The following is an 18871-nucleotide window of genomic DNA, read 5'->3' on the forward strand; positions in this document are numbered from 1 at the left end:
TTTTCCTCATTTCATCATGCTATCTAGCTGAGTTTTCTTGTATCTCATTCAGTTTCCTTAGAATTATTACTCGAAATTCCTTGTCAGTCATTTCTAGGGCCTCTTGTTCTATAGGATTTAGAGCTTGAGATTTATGATCTTTGGGTGGTGTAGTTTCTTGATTTTTCGTATTTCTGGTGTCTTTTCTTTGATGTTTATTCATTGTAGCATGGGGTTTCACAGTCCACGAGTTTGACACTATTGCCTGACTAAGATGTTGTTGGGGTTGCCAATTTGGCATGGCTACCTCAGTGATACTCAGTTGGCCATTAGTGCCAGGCAAGTCCAAAATTGACTTCCGGGAAGATGGCGGTGCGCTTGCGCCACTCCCTCTGGTGAGTCTTAGCCTCCAGCTTCTGCGTTGCCCTCCACGGCGGCCTCCGTGGCCAGAGCCGCCCCGGCCGCCTCTTGCTGCTCCCGGTGCTCCCGGCTTCTCGTCGCGCCGCAGCCTGCTCAGTCTCTCTCCAGCTCACGGTTCCAGCGGCGCCTGGGTCCGGGGCAGCGACAGCCCCTTCCCCGGCAAATACCGCAGTCGCCGGACCCCCAGTCCCAGCGGCGGGGTCTTGCGGCCTGGCCCGGTGCTGAGCGCGGTGGCGGCAAGACCAGGCACCGAGTGGCGGCCACTGCAGGCGGCTTCTTCCCGGGGAGGATTTTGTAAATCTCACAAAATGGCGTGCGTTCCAAACCTCTGTGCACGTATTGTGAGAGTCCCCTTCAAGGTCTCAGTAACCCTTCAGAGCAATCCACCTGGGTAGTATCAGCTACCCCCGGCTCAAGCAGGGACAGCAGAGATTCTGACTCACCATCAGGCTTTTTGAGTTCCTCTTGTTGCTGGTGGCCGCAGGCAGCTGCCAGAGTTGTGCTGGTTGTAGTGCTCGGGCTGCACATCGATCCCCAGTCTCCTGAATGCTCAGCCTCCATGAGTGCAGTGCTAGTTGCAGTTAACGCTGAAACTTGTCAGACTCCTTCCTCACCCCCAGGGTGGGCAATGCCAGTCCCTACAGGAGCAGAAAGAAAAACACATGCTTCCTCTCTTCAGTTATATCCAAGAGGAAGATGAGCTGTTCATGCCCAATTTCTTTTTTCAAAGTCACTAATCACCTCTGGGATGGGATGAGTGCAGTGTTGGCAGAAGATCGGGAGCACTGTACTATATACACATTAATGGGTTCTGCTTCCAGTTTCTGAGGCTGGGAAGTCCAAAGTCCGGGGAACACATCTGGTGAGGGTCTTCTTTGGTGGTGGCTTTACAGCAATGCCTAGAACATGTATTTGTAACATCTTAGTACTGACAGTGCTTTCCCATATAGTTTAATTTATTAAGTAAGCCAATTAGTTTTGATACATTTTTTTATATATCCTTTGAGAAGCTCCAGGGCCCTTGGAACCTCTCAAAGTTAGTTTAAGTTAAAAGGTTGAGTTTTTAGAATTTGGTTTTGGAAAATTTTGTTAAATAAGAAAAGGCTTAAAACATTTAGTTGAATAAGATCAGAAATTACTACAAAAAAAAAATAAAACCAAAGTGACAAAGGGTTTTAAAGGCAGAGAGCACAAGAACTTATCATGAAATAAGTTTTTTAAGCCAGTTATCTAAAGGACAAAGAAAATCTTTTACAACTTTGTATTAAGAGCAGTTAAGTGAAAAGACCTTTAGTAATCCTGTTTGATTAGTAAACCCAGTTACTGATGTGTGTTGATAAGAACATTTTTACACATACAGGTTAGTAAATAGGCGTCCATTTGTCAGAGCAGATTACACAAAGCCCAGTTTGAGTTTTAAGCTATTTTTACCAAATCAATATTTATGGTTTTCCAGCCAAAAAACTTGGTGTATTAAATCTATACCCTTATCAGTTAATGTTCACTAGGGCCTAGGCGATATTGGGCAGAGGTTTTTTGTTTGTTTGTTTGTTTTTTTCCACTAGCCATTTTGGCTCCCAGGTTTCCATGTGGCATTTAGAGCCAAGTGGAATCCAGAGAGGCAGAGGGCAGTATTCACAAAGATAATGTCTAAAAGATATTGTTTCTCCCAGCATGGCCAGGAGGCAGAGCTGAGATAATGAGGAGACATATTGACCTAAAGACAGATTTAGGTAAAAGGTTTAAATCCAATTTTGAAAATATATTTATTTGTCAAAACTGTAGAAAATTTAAGTCACATGAACTTGAAAAGTATACCTATTTATTTAACGAACACGCATTAATTATAAGCCAATTTGGTACCATGTAGACACACAAGCACAACTACAGACATGAACATATAGCTTACATATGCATATACGCAGACATAAACAACAAGAACAAATAAGGATCTTATAGGTTTTGTTTAAAATGTAATAAAAAAGCTCACTAGTAAAAAAGACAGTTTTAGATTGTGACCCTGTTTTAAAGAAAGCAAGGTAACAAATTTACATTGTAAAGCAAAGTATGCAAGCCTTTTCAAGAAGACGCAGAGAAGATTTTCTTCCTTTTTAAAAAAATAGCATAGAATTCTACCATAGGATTTTGTGAAGAAATACATAGATGAGACTAGAAGAGAGTTTAGAAGTCTATTTAAGATAACCAGCTGGATGCCAGAAAAAGTTGAGACCATGTAGTTAAACAGATAGATTTTAGTCTAGTTTTTGTTTTTTAAGTGGGTTACTGAGCTGAAGAGCTGAGCCACCAATCAGAGATGAAACCATTTGACTCTTGAGGTTTTCAGGAGCAGAGCAGTAGACCCAAAAGGGGTGTAGTTGGCACCATGGCTGCTTTTCTTCATAAAACCCCAGAGTCTTCAGCAAAAAAGAGTAGCACATGCAGTTAAGAAAAGAACCACTGCTTTTAAGAGAGGAGAGAAGCATTGTGCAGATAAGAAAGAAAAACATGCTCAAACAATATCAACACTGTAAAGAAATAGTAGCTTCTTTTACTTTAGATTGTCCAATCGAAAGTTCTTTTAGTCACTGGCAAAGATTAAGTTTTATCCTTTTTTGGTGACATAAACATGTCTTAGTTTTTTGTTAAGGTCTTGGATAGGTCTCAGAGTGACTTGACATAGATTCCTACTTGTTAGGTGGGAAGCCTTAACGAGACCCATTGCATAATTAACCAGTGACCAATTTGTTCCCAAATTTTTATGTTAAGGCTCCCTTCCTTGAGGTATCAAGGATCCACTAACAGTTTAACAAGCTGGCATTCAGTTACTTACAACCTGCTGCTTTAAGGAGACATTGGAGTTGTATGTTCAGTCTCCCTTTTTGTTAATGAATTATCCATATTTTAAAAGTAAAGAGAAGGGAAAAGTACCTTCGGGGTTGAAAAGACCTAACTTCAACCTGTCGCAGTTGTGCAATCACTAATTGAAAGCCACCTGTGTTCCCTTACCGGGATGTGTCTCCCTTTAATGGGACTCCCTTACCGGGATGAGTTGGATGTCCTTTTCCTCTCCAGTGCTTGGCAGGTCAGTCTCTGATCCATGGAGGACTTTCTCACATGGGGCACCATTTTGTTGCTTTACCTCCCACAGATTTGTCACCACTCATCCCCTGGGTGATGGAGCCGCAAAGGATTACTCAAAGCCCATCTCTTCTGAGCAGTGAAAAGCCCCGAAGTGGTTAATCTCCTGGAACCCTCAAGAGAGGGGCATTCCTTTCAATTGGGAAATTAATCACGAATTGGGGTTCTCTTCCTGCATTTATTTTCCAGACCAGGAAGTTACAGGAAGAGAACATAGGTGGGGTTATAGTTTAACAATACAGGCTGGTAAAATTTAGTAAAACAAGCAAGATGACATTCCATAAGGCAATTTAAGTGATTCACCAACAAAAGCTTGATCTTAGCAAACATTTTTTTTACATGCTTCCTACAGCAATTTCTTTAGCATATTTAAACAGCATTCAAGCGGTTTTCTTAACATATCTAAAGAACAATCAGTAGGTTAGTCAATAGTCATTCAAGCCAGAATCAAACCAGCAACCTAAAACAGTCAAAGTACATAATCCCATCCCTAAACAGTGATTAAAATTTATTAGAAGGCTTTTGCCAAACTTATCTGTGGACTTTTGTCCCCTACTCAAGAGTCTTTTGGCTCATTCATGCATTACCTAAAAATCTTATTCTAAGATCAAAGGAGAATCAAGATTTCTAACCCACTACAGGTCTTGATTTGCATTTCCCAGATGCTGAGTAAGGTTGAGCATATTTTCATGTGTCTGTTGGCCATGTGTATATCTTCCTTTGAGAAATGTCTATTAAACTCCATTGCCCATTTTTTAATTGGATATTTTTTTGCTGTAAAGTTGTTTGAGTTCCTTATATATTCTGGGTATTAATCCTTTGTCAGATGTATATTTTGCAGATATTTTCTCCCACTCTATTGGTTGTCTTTTTACTCTGTTGATTGTTTCTTTTGCTGTGCAGAAGTTTTTAATTTTGATATAATCCCATTTGTTTATTTTTCCTATAGTTGCTTGTGCTTTTTGGGTCCTATTCATGAAGTCTCTACCCACTCCTACTTTCTGGAGTGTTTCTCTGATGTTTTCTCTAATGAGTTTTATTGTTTCAGGATGTATATTTAATTCTTTTATCCATTTTGAGTTGATTTTGGTATATGGTGAAAGGCATGGGTCTAGTTTCATTCTCCTACATATGAGTATCCAATTTTCCTAGCATCACTTGTTGAAAAGGCAGTCTCTTCCCCAGTATGTAGATTTGCTGACTTTGTCAAAGATCAGATGGTTGTAGGCGTATGGATTGATTTCTGGGTTCTCTATTCTATTCCATTGATCTGTGTGTCTGTTTTTATGCCAGTACCATGCAGTTTTGGTTATTATAGCTTTGAAATATAGTTTAAAGTCAGGTAGTGTTATGCCTCCAGATTTATTTATTTGCTCAAGATTGCTTTGGCTACATGTGGTCTTTTGTTATTCCATATAAACGTCTGGATAGCTTTTTCCATCTCAGAGAAAAATGTCATTGGAATTTTGATGGGGATTGCATTGAATCTGTAGATCACTTTGGGGGGTATGGACATTTTCACAATGTTAATTCTTCTAATCCAAGAGCAAGGGATATCTTTCCATCTTCTTGTGTCCTCTTTAATTTCTGTCAACAGTGGTCTGTGGTTCTTTTTGTAGAGATTTTTCACATCCTTGGTCAACTTTATCCCTAAGTATTTTAATTTTTTGGTGGCTATTGTAAATGGGCTAGCTTTCTTGATTTCCTTTTCTGCCTGTTCACTGGTGGAGTATAGAAATGCTACTGATTTTTGAGTGTTGATTTTGTATCCTGCAACTTTGCAAATCATTTATCAACTCTAGGAATTTTTTATAGAGGCTTTATCAGCACCGCACTCTCCCGAGTGCGCCACAGGCCGACCCTATAGAGGCTTTAGGCTGTTTAATATATAGGATCATATAATCCACAAGCAGGGACAGCTTGACTTCATCCTTTCCAATCTGGATGCCCTGTATTTCCTTCTCTTCTCTGATTGCTCTGGCTAGTACTTCCAACACTATGTTGAATAGGAGTGGTGAGAGTGGGCATCCTTGTCTAGTTCCATCCCATTCAGAATGATATTGGCAGCAGGCTTATTGTATATGGCTTTAATTATGTTGAGATACTTTCCGTCTATGCATAACTTGTAGAGAGTCTTTATTATGAAAGGATGTTGAATTTTGTCAGATGCTTTTTCAGCATATATAGAGATGATCATATGGTTTTTGTCTTTGCTTTTATTGATGTGGTGTTTCACATTTATTGATTTGTGTATGTTGAACCAACAACCTTGCATCCATGGAATGAATCCCACTTGATTATGGTGTACAATTTTGTGTATGTGTTGCTGTATTCTGTTAGCTAGTATTTTATTGAGTATTTTTGCATCTATATTCATCAAGGTTATTGGCCTGTAGTTTTCTATTTTTGATGCATGTTTGTCTGGTTTTGTTATCAGGGTCTTATTTGCCTCATAGAATGAGTTTGGGAGAATGGCCTCCATTTCAATCTTTTGGGACAGTTTGTAGAGAATTGTTATCAGTTCCTTTTTGAAGATTTGGTAGAACTCTGCAGTGAACCTGTCTGGTCCTGGGCTTTTCTTTGTTGGGAGCCTTTTGATAACAGCTTCAATCTCTTTTATTGTTATTGGTCTGTTCAGATATTCTGTATCTTCTTGGCTCAGTTTTTGTAATTTGTATGCATCCAGAAATTTATCCATTTCCTCCAGATTTTCAGATTTGTTGGCATATAGTTGTTTATAGTAGTCTCTAATGATTCCTTGTATTTCTGAGGTGTCAGTTGTAATATCGCCTTTTTCATTTCTAATTTTTGTTATCTGGGTCTTCTCTCTTCTTAGTTAATCTTGCTAAAGGTCTGTCAATTTTATTAATCTTTTCAAAAAATCAGCTTTTTGTTTCATTGATCTTTTGTATTGTTTTTCATGTTTCTATCTCATTTAATTCTGCTCTGATCTTAATTATTTCTTTCCGTCTACTAACTTTAAGTTTGGATTGTTCTTGTTTTTCTAGATCTTTAAGGTGAAGTGTTAGGTTGCTTATTTGCCATTTTTCTATTCTTTTGAAGTGAGCATTTAATGTGATAAATTTCCCTCTTAATATTGTTTTTGCAGTATCCCACAGGTTTTGGTATGATGTGTCATTTTCATTAGGTTCAAGAAATTTTTTTGACTTCCTGTTTAATTTCTTCCTGGACCCATATGTCATTAAGTAGTATGTTGTTTAATTTCCATTATTTGTATAGTTTCCAGAGTTTCATTTATTATTAAGTTCTAATTTTAATCCATTGTGATCAGAAAAAATACATGGAATAATTCCAATTTTTTTGAATTTGTTGAGACATGCTTTGTGACCTAACATGTGGTCTATCCTGGAGAATGTTCCATGTGCTGATGAGAAGAATGAATATTCTGAGGTTGTTGGATGGAATGTTCTGTAGATATCTGCCAAGTCCAATTGTTCTAAAGTATTGTTTAGATCTTGTGTTTCTCTATTGATTTTTTGCCTAGATGATCTGTCCAATGATGAGAGTGGGGTGTTCAGGTCCCCTGCTATTATGATGTTAGTGTCTGTCTCTTTCTTTAGATCTAATAGTGTTTGCTGTGTAAATCTGGCTGCTCCAACATTGGGTATGCATATATTTATGATTGTTATGTCTTCTTGATGGAGAGATCCTTTTGTCATTATATTGTGGCCTTCTTTATTTCTTTTTATGGTTTTTGCTTTAAAGTCTATTTTATCTGATGTAAGAATAGCTACTCCAGCTCGTTTTTCATTTCTACTTGCATGATATATCTTTTTCCTTCCTTTCACTCTCAGTCTGTGTGTGTCTTTACAGGTTACGTGAGTTTCTTGAAGACAGCATATTGTTTAGTCAATCTTTTTAATCCAGTCAGTCAATTTGTATCTTTTGAGTGGGGAATTTAATCTCTTTACATTTAGAGTTATTATTGAAAGGTGTTGACTTATACCTACCATTTTACCGATTTTTGTTTAGATGTCTTAAGTATCTTTTCTTCCTTTCTTTCTAATTTTCTGTTTGTCTTCTGTAGTTGTTGGTTTCTTGGGGTGATAGATAAACTATTTTTTTTCTCTTTTGTTAGCGCTTTTGTTTTCCTGGTTGGTATTGTTCTTTCTTGAGTATTCATGGCAATGATAGTTGTTTTTGTGGTCTCAAACCTAGTACTTCCTTGAGAATTTCTTGCAGGGCTGGTTGTGTGGTAGTGAACTCCCGCAGTTTTTGTTTGTCTGAGAAATATACTATTTGTCCTTCATTTTGGAAGGATAGCCTTGCTGGGTAAAGTATTCTTGGCTGGCAATTTTTGTCCTTCATTGTTTTGAATATATCATCCCATTCTTTTATGGCTTTTAGGGTTTCTGATGAAAAGTCTCATGTTATTCTGATTGGGGCTCCCTTATAGGTGACTTGCTGCTTCTCTCTTGCAGATTTTAAGATTCTCTCTATGTCTTTGAGTTTTGCCAGTTTGATTATCAAATGTCTTGGAGAGGATCATTTTGGGTTGAATGTGTTTGGGGATCTTGGGGCTTCGTGAATCTGGAGATCTGTTACTTTCCCTCTACCTGAGAAGTTTTCTGCTGTTATTCCATTGAATATGTTTTCAGTGCCATTTCCTTTTTCCTCCTCTTCTGGAATACCCATGATTCGGATATTTGAGAACTTAAGGTTGTGTGTAGTCTCTCTTAAATTTTCTCCAATATTTTTGATTCTTTTTTCTTTTTTCTGGTCTGCCTGTGTCAATTCAAACAGCCTGTCTCCAAGGTCAGAAATTCTCTCTTCTGCTTGTTCAATCAAGTCTTCTGGTTAAACTATCTGTTGCATTTTTTATTTCATTGAATGAATCCTTCAGCTCCACAAACTCAGCTACATTCCTTTTCAAGGCATTGATTTCTTTGTGCATTTCTTCTTTCAGGTCCTGTATATTTTTTCTCATTTCGTTGTGTTGTCTTACTGAGTTTTCTTGTATCTCATTTAGTTTCCTTAGAATTGTTACTCTAAATTCCTTGTCTGTCATTTCAAAGACTTTCTATTCTATAGGATCTAGCACTTGAAAGTTATTATTTTCCTTTGGTGGCAATGTACTTTCTTGATTTTTCATATTTCTGGTATCTTTCCTTTGGGGTTTTGTTATTGTATCTGGGGTATCACCGTCCGTTCATTTCACCCTGATGTCTGGCTTGGATCCTGAAGGGACTGCCGCTTCTGGTCCGCAGGAACTAGCCTGGGTTGGGGTTCCCACTGTGCCTGCCTGTTTTGGGACAGCTGGCTCGGGGTGTGGGGGCCCTGAGGCTCCTAAGTCTCTCCTGGGGGTGGGGACTGGCCTGGGCCATAAGTCCCGCTCCACGTGTCTTCTCCGGCCTGGCAGGCTTGGGGTGTGTGGGCCCAGTAGCTGTAAAGTCTCTCTACACAGAGCGGAGCAACCTGAACCAGGTCTTGCAGCATGGTTTTTTTTTTTTTTAAGCAGCTGACCAATTCAGAGTCTGGAAGGATTTTTTAACAGGACCCTGCTGTTGGATTATTTTAGTTTTTACAGGTGTGTATGTAACTCTTCTACTTCCATGTACTTGAAGAGTTTACTTTGTTTATTGGTTTTTTCAATAATTCATTCATTCATTCAATAAATACTTACTGTTATCATTATGTGCCTGGCACTGTTATCAACTGTTACAGTTTTCATTTTACAAATGGGAGACAGCAGCATAGTTTCTGCTTGTGTCGAGTATTACCTGGGATTCAGTCAACAATTTGATTTCTGTGATCTGGCAGCCATTCTTTTGTTTATTTAACCAACATTGAGTGTTTTGCCAGGTTCTGGGCCAAGTGCTCTAAGCACAAAGATGAATAAAACATGCCTTGGGGTGTTATAGTATATTGGGTGAGACTTAGGTAGTGGCTCTGAACTTTTTAAAAAAAATACTCTAATGCAATACTTTCATATGTAACTGGACTGTGGCAGTGATTCTCAAATTGGTAACTGGATTACTATCAGAATACAGGGTGAGAGGAATATTTCTTGGGAAAAGTCTGTAAGGTGATTCTGATACATACTCATTACAGAGGGCAAGCCTCTCTTCTCTCTTCTTTCTCTTCTAGATCCCTCTTATCTCCTTCTCACTGATATCCATTTTTCTGGAGGAAGTAGGATTGAGACTGCTAGCCATTTCCTCTTTGATTGCTCAGTAGCTTCTCCCTGCTCCTTTGCTTTTTGCAAAAATAAAAATGATGTCTGCTTAGGAAATTATTGTAACCACTTTCAGATGTATTGGACCTCTGTTTATAAAGCCAAGCATTTTGTTTTTCTTTTAGCATCACTTATTTTATGTTTTTACAAGTTTACAACTGTATTTGTACCTAGAGTACTTTTTGGTAATGTACAGAAATAGTGTGCGGTTCAGGTAAAAATGCTGGTGTATAATTATTCTATCAGGTTTTAGTTGTATTTTTTCCCCCATCTATTCTGGTGAGTTTAGAAAAGTTTTTGGAGAGATCAGTCAGGAATTGGCATTGGAGTTTTCTGTCATTATGAATAAACAACTGAATTTTTGGATGGAAAAAAAAATCGGTTAGTATACCAAATGAAAAGTAGTATTTTTGCTAGTGCATTCTTTTAGGTTAGAACATACAAAGTTGCTAGTTCTGTAGGTAAAAAGTGATCACATTTCATTGTTATATGATTCATTCTAATGTTAACCTGAACTCACTTCTAGGTTGGTTTTGGTGCTTAAAGATGGAATTGTAAAATCCCATTACTTGGATAGTTCTTTTCAGGCACTCAGTAAGTGATGGCTGAACTAATGAATTCCTAAAAGTTACATATTATATACAGCCCTCTTTTTTTAGGACCTTTAATTTTAATATGTTCTGATTTGGGTTGTGAATAGGGGGAAATCTCTAATTTTTTTCTTCCTCACTTAAATTAGCATATTGAGAAAGGAGTATAGCAAAAAAAAGAGGAAGAATCATTAACTAGCCTTCTGTTTTTTCCTTTTTTAAAATTTGGTGGATTTAAAAAGACATTGGTGAAATTTTTTTTTTAAAGGAAGCTTAAAATAATAATATTGTGTATTTCTACACAGCCAGAAAAGAATATCTTGAACATAATCACCAAAAAGAAAAAATAAATATTAAGGTGATGGATATGCTATCTACCCTAAGTGAATCATTGTACAATATACACATGTATTGAAACAACACACCGTACCCCACAAATATGTACAATTAAAAATAAAAAATGAAGGAAGCTTTAAAAAAGTGTCATTACTTATTTATTATGTTTTGGTTTTTTTTAATTAGGTCTCTGTTGATCTTGGATGATGTTTGGGATCCTTGGGTGTTAAAAGCTTTTGACAATCAGTGTCAGATTCTTCTTACAACCAGAGACAAGAGTGTTACAGATTCAGTAATGGGTAAGGATTCTTAATTTACTTTTAAATACCTATATTAGTCTGTTTTTGTGTTGCTATACCAGAATATCTGAGACTGGGTAATTTATAAAGAAAAGAGGTTTATTTGGCTCAAGATTCTAGAACAGCTGCATCTGGTGCAGGCCTCAAGCTGCTGCTACTCATGGTGGAAAATGGCAAGGCAGCCAGCAGGTGCAAGGAGATCATGCAGTGAGAGGAAGCAAGAGCGGGAGGGGAGGTGCCAGGTTCCTTTTAACAACCAGCTCTTGCGGGAACTAATGACGGTAGAACTCACTTCTCCTCCCACCCCTGCCCCTAAGGTATTAATCTGTTCATGAGGGATCCACCCAGCAGGACCCACACAGCTGCCAGTACTGCTACATTGGGGATCAGATTTCAACATGGGCTTTGGGAGGACAAACCATATCCAAATTATATCAATACCTTTATATTCAATTACATTTAAATATGTGGCATACCAAATTACTTAACTGTATTGTGATTACTTGTCTGTGATTTTGTCACAGGTCCTAAGTATGTAGTCCATGTGGAGAGTGACTTAGGAAAAGAAAAAGGACTTGAAATGTTATCCCTTTTTGTTAATATGAAGAAAGCAGATTTGCCAGAACAAGCTCACAGTATTATAAAAGAATGCAAAGGTATGGTTATTTATTTTGTGTATGAGGGAGTTACAGGGCTATTAATTCCCTTTTTGAAAATTAAGCTAATACATATGATAATTTAGTACATGAACATCTAAAAACTTTTCTAGGATATTTAGGAGGGCTTCTCGGGTAACTGAAATGGATACATGATATTATGGTATTCATTCATTCATAAAATAATATTTATATATACGTCCACAAGATGGATGACCGTGTTAGCAAGAGGGGTGAGATAAGACATGACCTTTCTTGTCAAAGAGTAAAAAGTATAGTGAGTCAGATTTAGAAATTTTTTTGTTGGGGTCTTATAAAGATAGTATATTTTGGTAAGTAAAAATTGGTCTTCTTAATTTGTTTCTTATTAGTAAAGTTAAACTTTTTACTTGTTTATTGGATATTTGCATTTTAAGGAGTTATCCTTGACTCACTTTTCTTTTGTGATGTGATGTATTTTTAACTTTGTATTTTTTGACTACAGAAATTTAAATTAAAAATTTTATATAGTCAAATCTATCAGCTTTTAAGATTATTTGTTTTGTTGTTATACTTGGAGATGCCTTATTTTTCATTCTGCCTTTACATAGATCCTTGGTTTTGAGTTTATTTTTTTAAAAATCATGCACTTAAGCAAAATACTTGATCTGTACTCATTAAAAGGTGATGCATGTCCTTTTTGAAACATTTAAAAGTGTTTGAAACTATGAAGAAAAAATAGAAATTATCCAAAATATGATAATTGTTAACATAATAACAGTATTTCATCCAGTCTTTTAGCAAATATAAAACTTTTAAGAAATTGAGAGTATAACGGTATACATAGTTTTGAATCTTGTCTTTTTTATATATTGTGAGCATTTTCTCATGTTAAATTTTATTTTTTTAATTTACCAGTGGCATAATATTGTGATATACCTTAATTTAATCAACCAGTTCTCTATTATTGGACATTGTTTACATTATTTAAGATTTTTCACTATTGTAAATAATTCTGTGGTTAATATCCTTAAATTAAGTCTTTCTTATTTCTAATGATTTCCTTAGAATAAATACCTAGAAGTGGACTCAAGAATTTAAAATATTTTAAGGCTTTGGATAACATGCATTGTAAATTATTTCTTAAGAATAAATTGATTTTAACATAGTGGTGATTTGTAAAATAAGATGGTATTAACACAGTGGCTTCATTTTATTATTATTATTATTTTTTAGGTCATCCTCTTATAGTGTCTTTAATTGGTGCTCTTTTACGTGATTTTCCCAACCGCTGGGAGTACTACCTCAGGCAACTTCAGAATAAGCAATTTAAGAGAATAAGGAAATCTTCATTTTATGATTATGAGGCTCTGGATGAAGCCATGTCTATAAGTGTTGAAATGCTCAGAGAAGATATTAAAGATTATTACACAGATCTGTCCATCCTTCAGAAAGATGTTAAGGTGCCTACAAAGGTAATAGGTGGACAACAATCCTTGTCATTTGGTATTTATGGCATGTAAGCTTTGATATGGAATTGAGATTATTACAGAGGATATTGGAAGGATAAGACCCACGGGACTGAAGTGTTGGGGTGAAGGGTGTAGAAGCCTCTCTGCTTTTAGTCTCCATCAAGGGCTCTGTATTGAACTCATGACTTAACCTATTTCTCAATGGTTCTAATGAAGCTGGAGAAGCATCCAACCTCTCTTTCTCTTTTCTATTCTGAGGAATAGTTGGGCTGCTTCTTATGAAATGGAAACATCTTATTCAGGGCTTTAAGATAGGATTTTGTGTTAGTACCTTGTCTCTCTACTCCTGGTTATTGTACTTCTGTGGCATATTAAATGCTTAAAATGATTCTTAGGTGTTATGTATTTTCTGGGACATGGAAACTGAAGAAGTTGAAGACATACTGCAGGAATTTGTGAATAAGTCTCTCTTATTCTGTGATCGGAATGGAAAGTCATTTCATTATTATTTACATGATCTTCAAGTAGATTTTCTCACAGAGAAGAATCGCAGCCAGCTTCAGGTATGTGTATCTGTGTACCTTTTTTTTTTTAACTCTTTATTTTGAAATAATTTTAGATTTATAGAAAAGTTACAAAGTAGTACAGAGAGTTTCTGTGCATAAGACTGGCCTCCCCTAAACATCTTATGTAACCGTAGTACAATTATCAAAGCCAGAATATTACCATTGATACAGTACTGTTAACTAAACCACAGACTTTAGTTTTAATTTCACCAGCTCTCCCACTGATGTCCTTTTTGTGGTCCAGATCCAATTCAGGATCCTGTATTGCGTAAAATTTTCTTGTTTCCCTAGTTGTCATTTTCCTTAGTCTCCTCAAATTTGTGAAAATTCTTCAGTCTTTGTCTTTCATGGCCTTGTCACTTTTGAAGAGTACTGCCCAGTTATGTTGTACAGTGTCCCTTGATTTGCTTTTATCTGATGTTTTCTTCTGACTAGTTTGAGGTTGTACGTATTTGGCAGGAATACCACAGAATTGATGTTGTGTCCTTCTCAGTGCATCACATCAGGGAGTATTTGGTGTCGAAATATCTTATTATGGGTGATATTAATGTTGATAATTTGGTTAAAGTGGTATTTGCCAGGGTTTTCAACTGTAAAGTTACTATTTTTTCCTTTTGTAATGAATAAGTATGTTGTGAATAGATTCCCTGTACATACTTAATAGCTTTGGAAGCTGGCATTGCTGTGGTGCTTAGGTTATGAAATTGTTTCTGTCCTCTGAAATGATTATTTTGGCTTTCAGGATCTACATAAGAAGATAATTACTCAGTTTCTGAAGTATCACCAGCTGCATACTCTTTCACCGGATCAGGAGGACTGCATGTATTGGTATAACTTTCTGGCCTATCACATGGCCAGTGCCAGTATGCACAAAGTAAGATAATCCACTTAAATATTCTTTACTTTTATCTCACTTTCTTTTTTCCATATATGTTGCAAATCAGTTTCTTTATTGTCTTAAATTTTGTTTATATTGCTTTTTACTTTTCTGAACATTTGAATTTTTATATGGTTAAATGCACCACTCTTTTTTTTTTTTTTTTGGTATTTTGGTGTCATGTTTATAAACATGTTTTGTCCTATGATTAGAATTTGCTTTTATAAATGACAAATTTATAATGTCAGTGGGTAGTTAAGTTCTCAGAAGCAGTATGAAGTATGGAAGGAGAAAGGTGATGTTGTAAGGATAGAATCATCATAATTTCCTGATGGATGTGATGTGCATTATGAGAGAGAAGAATCAAAGATGACTCCAGGCATATGCAGTGGAAACAATGGAGTTGCTGTAAACTGATATGGGGAAGTCTGTGGGAGAACAAGTTTTTTCTATAGGGAAAGGGGAAGGTTGGAAACTCATTTTGAATACAATAAGTCTGATATACCTATTAAGACATGTGACTGGAAATATGGAATAGGCAGTTGGGTATGTGAATGTGGAATTCTGAATGAAAGATAAAAATTGGGAGTCATTAGTACATAGATGGTATTTGAAGTCATGACTACCAAGTAACAACTCAAAATGTTAACATTTTGGAAAACAATATGTACTTCAGTAATTTTTCTTTGCTTAGATATGTTATCTTTTGGTTACAGAAATGGTGTATTGTTTTAGCCTGTTTTTTACACCTTGCAAAATATATTTGCATTTAATAATCTATATCGAAATGATGGTATTTTAATGTGTCTTTGCCCTTATTTACTTAACCAAACTGTAATTAATGAACACTTAGGTTGTTTTCAGTTTTTTTCCCTTATGATATTACAGTGAGCATTCTTGGTCATCTTTGTAACTATATTGTATCCTTAGAAAATTCCTAGAAGTGGAATTACTTCTAGGTCAATACATCCTTTTTTCTTTTAAAAGATGACTGGTAAGGGGATCTTAACCCTTGAGTTGGTGTTGTCAGCACCACGCTCTCCCAAGCGAGGTTACCAGCCATCTCTATATAGTGATATCAGCACCACACTCTCCCAAGTGAGCATTGGTGTTATCAGCACCACACTCTCCCAAGTGAGCCACAGGCTGGCCCTCGATACATCCCTTTTTTTTAAAAAAAAGTGTTTTAATTGACAGACTGGAATTGTACATGTTTAGGGGGTACAATGTGATATTTTGATACATATATATGTTGTATAGTGATCAGGTCAGGGTAGTTAATGTAACCATCACCTCATGCGTTTATCATTTCTTTGTGGCAAAGTATTCAAAAGCCTCTTCTCTAGCTATATGTAATATACAAAACTTAACTGTTAACTGTGGTCACTTTACTATGCAATAGAACACCAGAACTTGTTCCTTCTATCTAATTGTAATTTTTAACCTGTTGTCCAACTTTTCCCTGTTTTCCCTTTCCCCTTCCCTTCCCCAGTTTCTGGAAACCACTGTTCTACTCTCTGTCTCTATAATATCAACTTACTCTGTTTTCATATTTTTAGTTTCATATATGAGTGAGATTATGTGGTATTTGTCTTTCTGTGCCTGCCTTATGTAACATAAAGACCTCCAAGTTCATCCATGTTGCTGCAAATGACAGGATCTCATTCTTTTTTTATGGTGAATGTTATTCCATTGTGTATATTTTCCACAGTTTTTAATCCATTTATCCATTCTTGGATAATTAGGTCGATTCCATATCTTGGCTATTGTAAATTGTGCTGCAGTAAACAGGGAAACGCAGACATCTCTTTGACCTGCCGACTTCATTTCCTTTGGGTGTATTAACAGTAGTGGGATTGCTGGATCATGTGGTAGTTCTATTTTTAATTTTTTGAGGAACCTTCATACTGATTTCCATAATGGCTGTACTAGTTTACACTCCCACCAGCAGTGTGCAAGGGTTCCCTTTTCTCTGCATCCTTGCCAACCCTTGTTTTCTTTTGTCTTTTTGAAAATAGCCATTTGACTGGAGTGAAATGTTGTTTTGATTTGCATTTCCCTCATGATTAGTGATGTTGAGCATTTTTCATATGACTGGCCATTTGTATGTTTTCTTTTGAGAAATGTCTAATAGGATCCTTTGCCTATTTCTCAATTGGGTTATTTGTTTTTTTGCTGTTAAGTTCCTTATATATTCTTTTTTTTTTTTTTTGGTCTTTTTGTCTTTTTTCATGACCGGAAACGGATCGCAACCCTCAGTGTCGCGCCCGGACCGGACCGGGACCGGCAACGGGATCGCAACCCTCGGTGTTGCCCCTGCTCCTCGCTCGGCCAGTGAGCGGCCGGTCTGTATGTGGGATCCGAACCCTCGGCGGGAGCGCCGCCACGCTTCCCAAGCGGCGCACTGTAGCAGTGCGCCACCGGGCCGGCCCTCCTTATATATTCTTGATATTCACACCTTGTCAGATGATTAGTTTGCAAATATTTTCTCCCATTCTGTAGGTTGTATCTTCTTTCTGTTAAGTTTCCTTTGATGTGGAAAAGCTTTTTAGTTTGATATAATCTCATTTGTCTATTTTTGTTTTTATTGCTGTGCTTTTTTAAAAAGTTTATTTATTAATATATATATATATATTTTACATTCTAAGATGTTGCAGAGCAGTTGGGGGGAGGGGGAAGGAAGTAGGGTGGGAAAAGGAGGAAGAAGGGGGGCTGTGTTTGAGGTCGTGGCACCCCCATCATTCCTGCAGGGGAGACAAGAGGACTTCTAGCAGTGGCTCAGTCGTTGCTGGGCTGGATGCAGATGTCAGGGGAGGTGTGGCTAAAGCCCTCAGCCCGCTATAGCCTTTGCTTGGGAGTCCTGGGGGCTTCTAGTGGTGGCTTGGTAGTCATTGCTCAGCTGGTTGCAGATGTCAGGGGGGTGTGGCCGAGGCTCTTGGCCCCCCTAACGTCCTGGCTTTGGAGCCCAGGGAGCTTCCTGCAGCAGATTGGTGGTTGCTGCTGGTCTGGTTGTGGGTGCTGGGGTGTGTGGCTGAGGTTCCTGGCCCTTCCCACTCACTGACTTGGGAATTGAGGGGGCTTCCAGTCCTTCTAGGTTCAATAGGTGTTCTTTGCTGATGTGAGACCTTTACTAGTTAATATCAAACTTTGTCTCTGGTCTGTGGGTATTTTATTTTTTCTTTCAGTTCTCTGTTGAATTATCTGCTGTTCTCACTACTTAAACTCTGCACTGGAACTAATTTGTTGTCCTTTGCTTACTTCTAAAATGGAGGAACTTTCTTTGGGGACCAGCACTTGAGCCCTGTGGCTGAGCTAAATTTCTGATTTGCTGCTGTTTCCCTGGGGAAGGCTTTTTTGTGTAGTTCAGGTTTTAATGGTTGACATTGTAGGTACTTCTGGGTCTCATAAGATCCAGTACACCTTGGTTGTGTGGAAACTCTGGTTTGGACCTGAATCTTTTCAGCCAATTGCACCCCCTGCAGTTCTGTATTCCTGAGCAGTCTACATAGAGTGGGCCTGTGCTGATTGGGGGGCAGATCAGCTGTCTTTGCTATGCCCCAGTGTTCTCCCGTGGCCCATCTCCCCAACCGCCTGGACTCCAAATACTTTCCATGGGATGGGCCATGCACTGGTCCCTTGCAGTGACTCACTGGCGTCTGAGTGGCTCCTTTTTTCAGTTGTTGTGGCTCCTCACTCCTATGTGGGTCCATAGGAACCCTGTTAGTGGTCTTGCTGGCCTGAGGGCCATCAAGGCCATCTTCTCCCCTGCTGCCTCCAAGCAACTTCATATGAAGGGCACAGCTGCGGCTTTTGCCAGCTCTTGCTCTGTGTACTCAGCAGCTCCAGTCTTGAAGCGGTTGGGATTTGAAATGGTGGAAGTGATCTTTTCTTTTTCTCATTGTGCTTCTCCTGCCTTCATGAGCTCCGTAGGTCTCTCCTTCTCTTCCCCTGAGCTCTAGTAGTCCCAGCTTGGCTGTTGTTGCCTTTTAATAGTTGTAAATTGGTTGATTAATGGGAGAGAGTGATTCTGGGGACTGTCTATTTTCAGTTGTTCATAATAGTCTCATGATCCTTTGTATTTCTGTGGTATCAGTTGTAATGTCTTCTTTTCCATTTCTGATTTTATTTGAGTCATCTCTTTTTTCTTGGCTAGAGAAAAGGTTAAAGGTTTGTCAATTTTGTTTATCTTTTCAAAAAAAACAACTCTTGGTTTTGCTGATCATTTCAATTGTTTTTTAGTTTCTGTTTCATTTCTTTCTTTCTTTCTTTTTTTTTTTTTGTCTTTTTTGAGCCCTGCCGCACTGCACTCAGCCGGTGAGCGCACCAGCCATCCCTATATAGGATCCAAACCCGCGGCGGGAGC

At 37.8% G+C, this 18871-nt stretch overlaps 1 protein-coding gene across 1 annotated transcript in view; it reads left to right on the forward strand.

Moving 5' to 3' along the window:
• Positions 1-18871, forward strand: part of APAF1 (apoptotic peptidase activating factor 1) — a 142754-nt gene that overhangs the window by 22779 nt on the left and 101104 nt on the right. Inside the window, exons 6-10 of the mRNA XM_008572720.1 lie at positions 10846-10958; positions 11483-11614; positions 12830-13068; positions 13461-13628; positions 14374-14505. Coding sequence (XP_008570942.1) covers positions 10846-10958; positions 11483-11614; positions 12830-13068; positions 13461-13628; positions 14374-14505 — 784 coding nt within the window. The remainder of the gene's footprint in view (positions 1-10845; positions 10959-11482; positions 11615-12829; positions 13069-13460; positions 13629-14373; positions 14506-18871) is intronic.

This window comes from Galeopterus variegatus, unplaced genomic scaffold (assembly GCF_000696425.1).
Source record: "Galeopterus variegatus unplaced genomic scaffold, G_variegatus-3.0.2 Scaffold827, whole genome shotgun sequence".
Classification (NCBI taxonomy): Eukaryota; Metazoa; Chordata; class Mammalia; order Dermoptera; family Cynocephalidae; genus Galeopterus; species Galeopterus variegatus.